Below are 3,368 nucleotides of genomic sequence, written 5' to 3' on the forward strand. Positions count from 1 at the left end.
TTCGAACGCTGTCAGCGCCCCGCGCCCCAATCTTCCCCACACCCCCTTCCCCCTCCCAACTCTCTCCCGATGGATCCTGCACCTGCCGCCGTCCGCGGAACGGAATTCCAAAGTCTCCCGACTCGGACGAGCCAACGTTAGGATCGCAGGCCCTTCAGCCCGACTCGTCAATGCTGACCTTGGTGGTTAGCACTGCTGCCTCACGGTGCCAGGGACCTGGGTTCCAGTCCACCCTCTGGGAGACTGTCCGTGTGCAGTTTGCACATTCACCCCTTGTCTGCGTGGGTTTTCACCCACAGTCCAGGGATGTGCAGGTTAGGGTGGATTGGCCATGCTAAATTACCCATAGTGCCCAAGGATGTGCAGGTTAGGGTGGATTGGCTGTGCTAAATTACCCATAGTGCCCAAGGATGTGCAGGTTAGGGTGGGTTGGCTGTGCTAAATTACCCATAATGCCCAAGGATGTGCAGGTTAGGGTGGATTGGCTGTGCTAAATTGTTAGGGTGAACTGGCCGTGCTAAATTACCCATAGTGCCCAGGGATGTACAGGTTAGGGTGGATTGGCCAAGCTAAATTGTCCCATAGTGTCCAGTGATGTGCAGGTGAGGGGGGATTGGCCATGCTAAATTACCCATAGTGCCCACGGATTGGCTATGCTAAATTATTCATAGTGCCCAGGGATGTGCAGGTTAGGGTGGTTTGGCCATGCTAAATTACCCATAGTGCCCAGGGTTGTGCAGGTTAGGGTGGTTTGGCCATGCTAAATTACCCATAGTGCCCAGGGATGTGCATGTTAGGGTGGATTGGCTGTGCTACATTACCCATAGTGCCCAGGGATTGGCTATGCTGATGTGCAGGTTAGGGTGGATTGGCCATGCTAAATTACCCATAGTGTCCAGGGATGTGCATGTTAGGGTGGAATGGCCGTGCTAAATTACCCATAGTGCCCAGGGATGAGCAGGTTAGGGTGGATTGGCCAAGCTAAATTGCCCCATAGTGTCCAGGGTTGTGCAGGTTAGGGTGGATTGGCCATGCTACATTACCCATAGTGCCCAGGGATTGGCAATGCTAAATTACCCATTGTGCCCAGGGATGTGCAGGTTAGGGTGGATTAGCCATGCTAAATTACCCATAGTGCCCAGGGATGTGCAGGTTGGGGTGGATTGGCCGTGCTAAATTTCCCATAGTGCCCAGGGATGTGCACGTTAGGGTGGATTGGCTGTGCTAACTTACCCATAGTGCCCAGGGATGTGCAGGTTATGGTGGATTGGCCGTGCTAAATTACCCATAGTGCCCAGGGATGTGCAGGTTAGGGTGGATCGACCGTGCTAAATTACCCATAGTGTCCAGGGATGTGTGGGTTAGGGTGGATTGGCTGTGCTAAATTACCCATAGTGCCCAGGGATGTGCAGGTCAGGGTGGATTGGCCGTGCTAAATCACCCATAGTGTCCAGGGATGGACAGGTTAGGGTGGATTAGCCGCGCTAAATTACCCATAGTGCCTAGGGATGTGTAGGTTAGGGTGGATTGGCCGCGCTAAATTACCCATAGTGCCTGGGGATGTGTAGGTCAGGGTGGATTGGCCGTGGTAAATTACCCATAGTGCCTAGGGATGTGTAGGTTAGGGTGGATTGGCCGTGGTAAATTACCCATACTGTCCAGGGATGTGCAGGTTAGGGTGGATTGGCCGTGCTAAATTACCCATAGTGCCTAGGGATGTGTAGGTTAGGGTGGATTGGCTGTGCTAAATTACCCATAGTGCCCAAGGATGTGCAGGTTAGGGTGGATTGGCTGTGCTAAATTACCCATAGTGCCCAAGGAGTGCAGGTTAGGATGGATTGGGTTTCGTGGGATACGGGCCAAGTGCTGGCAAATGGGCCTAGATTAGGTGAGGATATCTGGTCAGCATGGACGAGTTGGGCCAAAGGGTCTGTTTCCATGCTGTACGTCTCTATGACTCTCCTTCCAAACATAGCAAATTTGAAAAGCTGTGGGTGTCCACATTGCGAAGCCAAGACCCCCATCGCTAGGCCGCTGTCTCATCGCCCAGTCTTATCGGAAACCTCCTCCCCTTATCCGCGCGTCCGCGAGATAAGTGGCTCACTGAGAAATTCCCGAGACTGGGAATTGCCGGGGAGATTAAACTGGGCCACACCACTCTACGGAGTGTCGGCTGCTTGAGTAGAGCCCTAGGCTTAATACCCACCTGGACGCTCACCGACTGGGCCATCATTTATTGCCCATCCCTAACGGCCCAGGGTGCTGTTCAGAGTCAAGCCCCGGAGTTATAGGGTGTGGGGTCACTGTGGAAACCCCTGTTGACCTTTTGGCTCCAAGGAGAACCATCCCCTGCTTCCTCCGGGTCTTAGATCAACCGCAAGTCCCTTCGTAACATTCTGGTAAATCCCCACCATTTTCCCTCCCATCAACCCCCACTTTCTTCAAGGCAGTGACCAGCTGCCTGAGGTGGAATGGCCAAACAAAATGGCCGCCAGCTGAGGCCTAAACAAAGGCCTCGCTTTTATACTTGACACCTCGGTTTCTGAACACACCGTGGTGTCAAGGGTCAAGAAAGGGACCTCCCCCTCAGAGGACAAAGGTTAAAGTTCAGTCGACAAAGCACGCTGGAAAAGGCACGGCAGGTCAGGCCGCACCTGAGGAGAGCCGACATTTCGGGCAGGACCTTTTGTCAAGGTGAAAGTTGAATGAAGGACGTAGAGGGTCAAAAACTGATCAGATTCTCACCCCGGTCTCCGGGTACACCATCCATTTCAGGTCCGCGGTCTCCAGTCTCGTGTTCATCAGCATTTCTGTGACAAGAGGAGAAGTCAGACATTCTTTTTTAGATTAGATTAGACATGTTTATTTTCCCGCGCACTCTCAACCCCAACCCCACCCCACCCCACAGCAAGAAATTGCCACAACCTAACCCAAAGTTAGCCGCAATTGTCAAACCAGGCCTGGACGGCGGCCTCTCTTGCTCTACCGACCACACAGAGGAAATGGCGTCAAATACAAGCACCCACCTCCATTTCGGTTTGAGACACAGAGCCAGGGTCAACCACAGCCCCCCCACCCCACCCCCTCCCGGATTCGAGGACCCGGTCGGATCCCACTCGATTCCCCCCCAAAACCTGGTTAACCCTCAGGTTAGGCCTCAGCTGGAGTGGGCAATGAAGGGGTCGCCGGGGGGCAAACGGAGTCCCAGGTTCCCATCGCCGAGGGACGACGGCTTTTGACGGTGCCCACCCCCCCCCACCACCAGCTCCGCCACCCCCCCCGCCCCTCCGCCACCAGGGGGCGTTCTGAAAGGCAATTCCGACTGTTCAATGTTGGGGAGTTTGATCCCACCCCTCCCCCCCCCTGCC

At 54.5% G+C, this 3,368-nt stretch overlaps 1 protein-coding gene across 1 annotated transcript in view; it reads right to left on the minus strand.

Annotated features, from left to right (window-relative positions):
- Positions 1 to 3,368, minus strand: part of LOC122547922 (ephrin type-B receptor 3-like) — a 36,482-nt gene that overhangs the window by 29,504 nt on the left and 3,610 nt on the right. The window contains exon 2 of the mRNA XM_043686481.1: positions 2,746 to 2,810. Coding sequence (XP_043542416.1) covers positions 2,746 to 2,810 — 65 coding nt within the window. The remainder of the gene's footprint in view (positions 1 to 2,745; positions 2,811 to 3,368) is intronic.

The sequence above is a fragment of the Chiloscyllium plagiosum genome, unplaced genomic scaffold (genome assembly GCF_004010195.1).
Source record: "Chiloscyllium plagiosum isolate BGI_BamShark_2017 unplaced genomic scaffold, ASM401019v2 scaf_5211, whole genome shotgun sequence".
NCBI classification, from domain to species: domain Eukaryota; kingdom Metazoa; phylum Chordata; class Chondrichthyes; order Orectolobiformes; family Hemiscylliidae; genus Chiloscyllium; species Chiloscyllium plagiosum.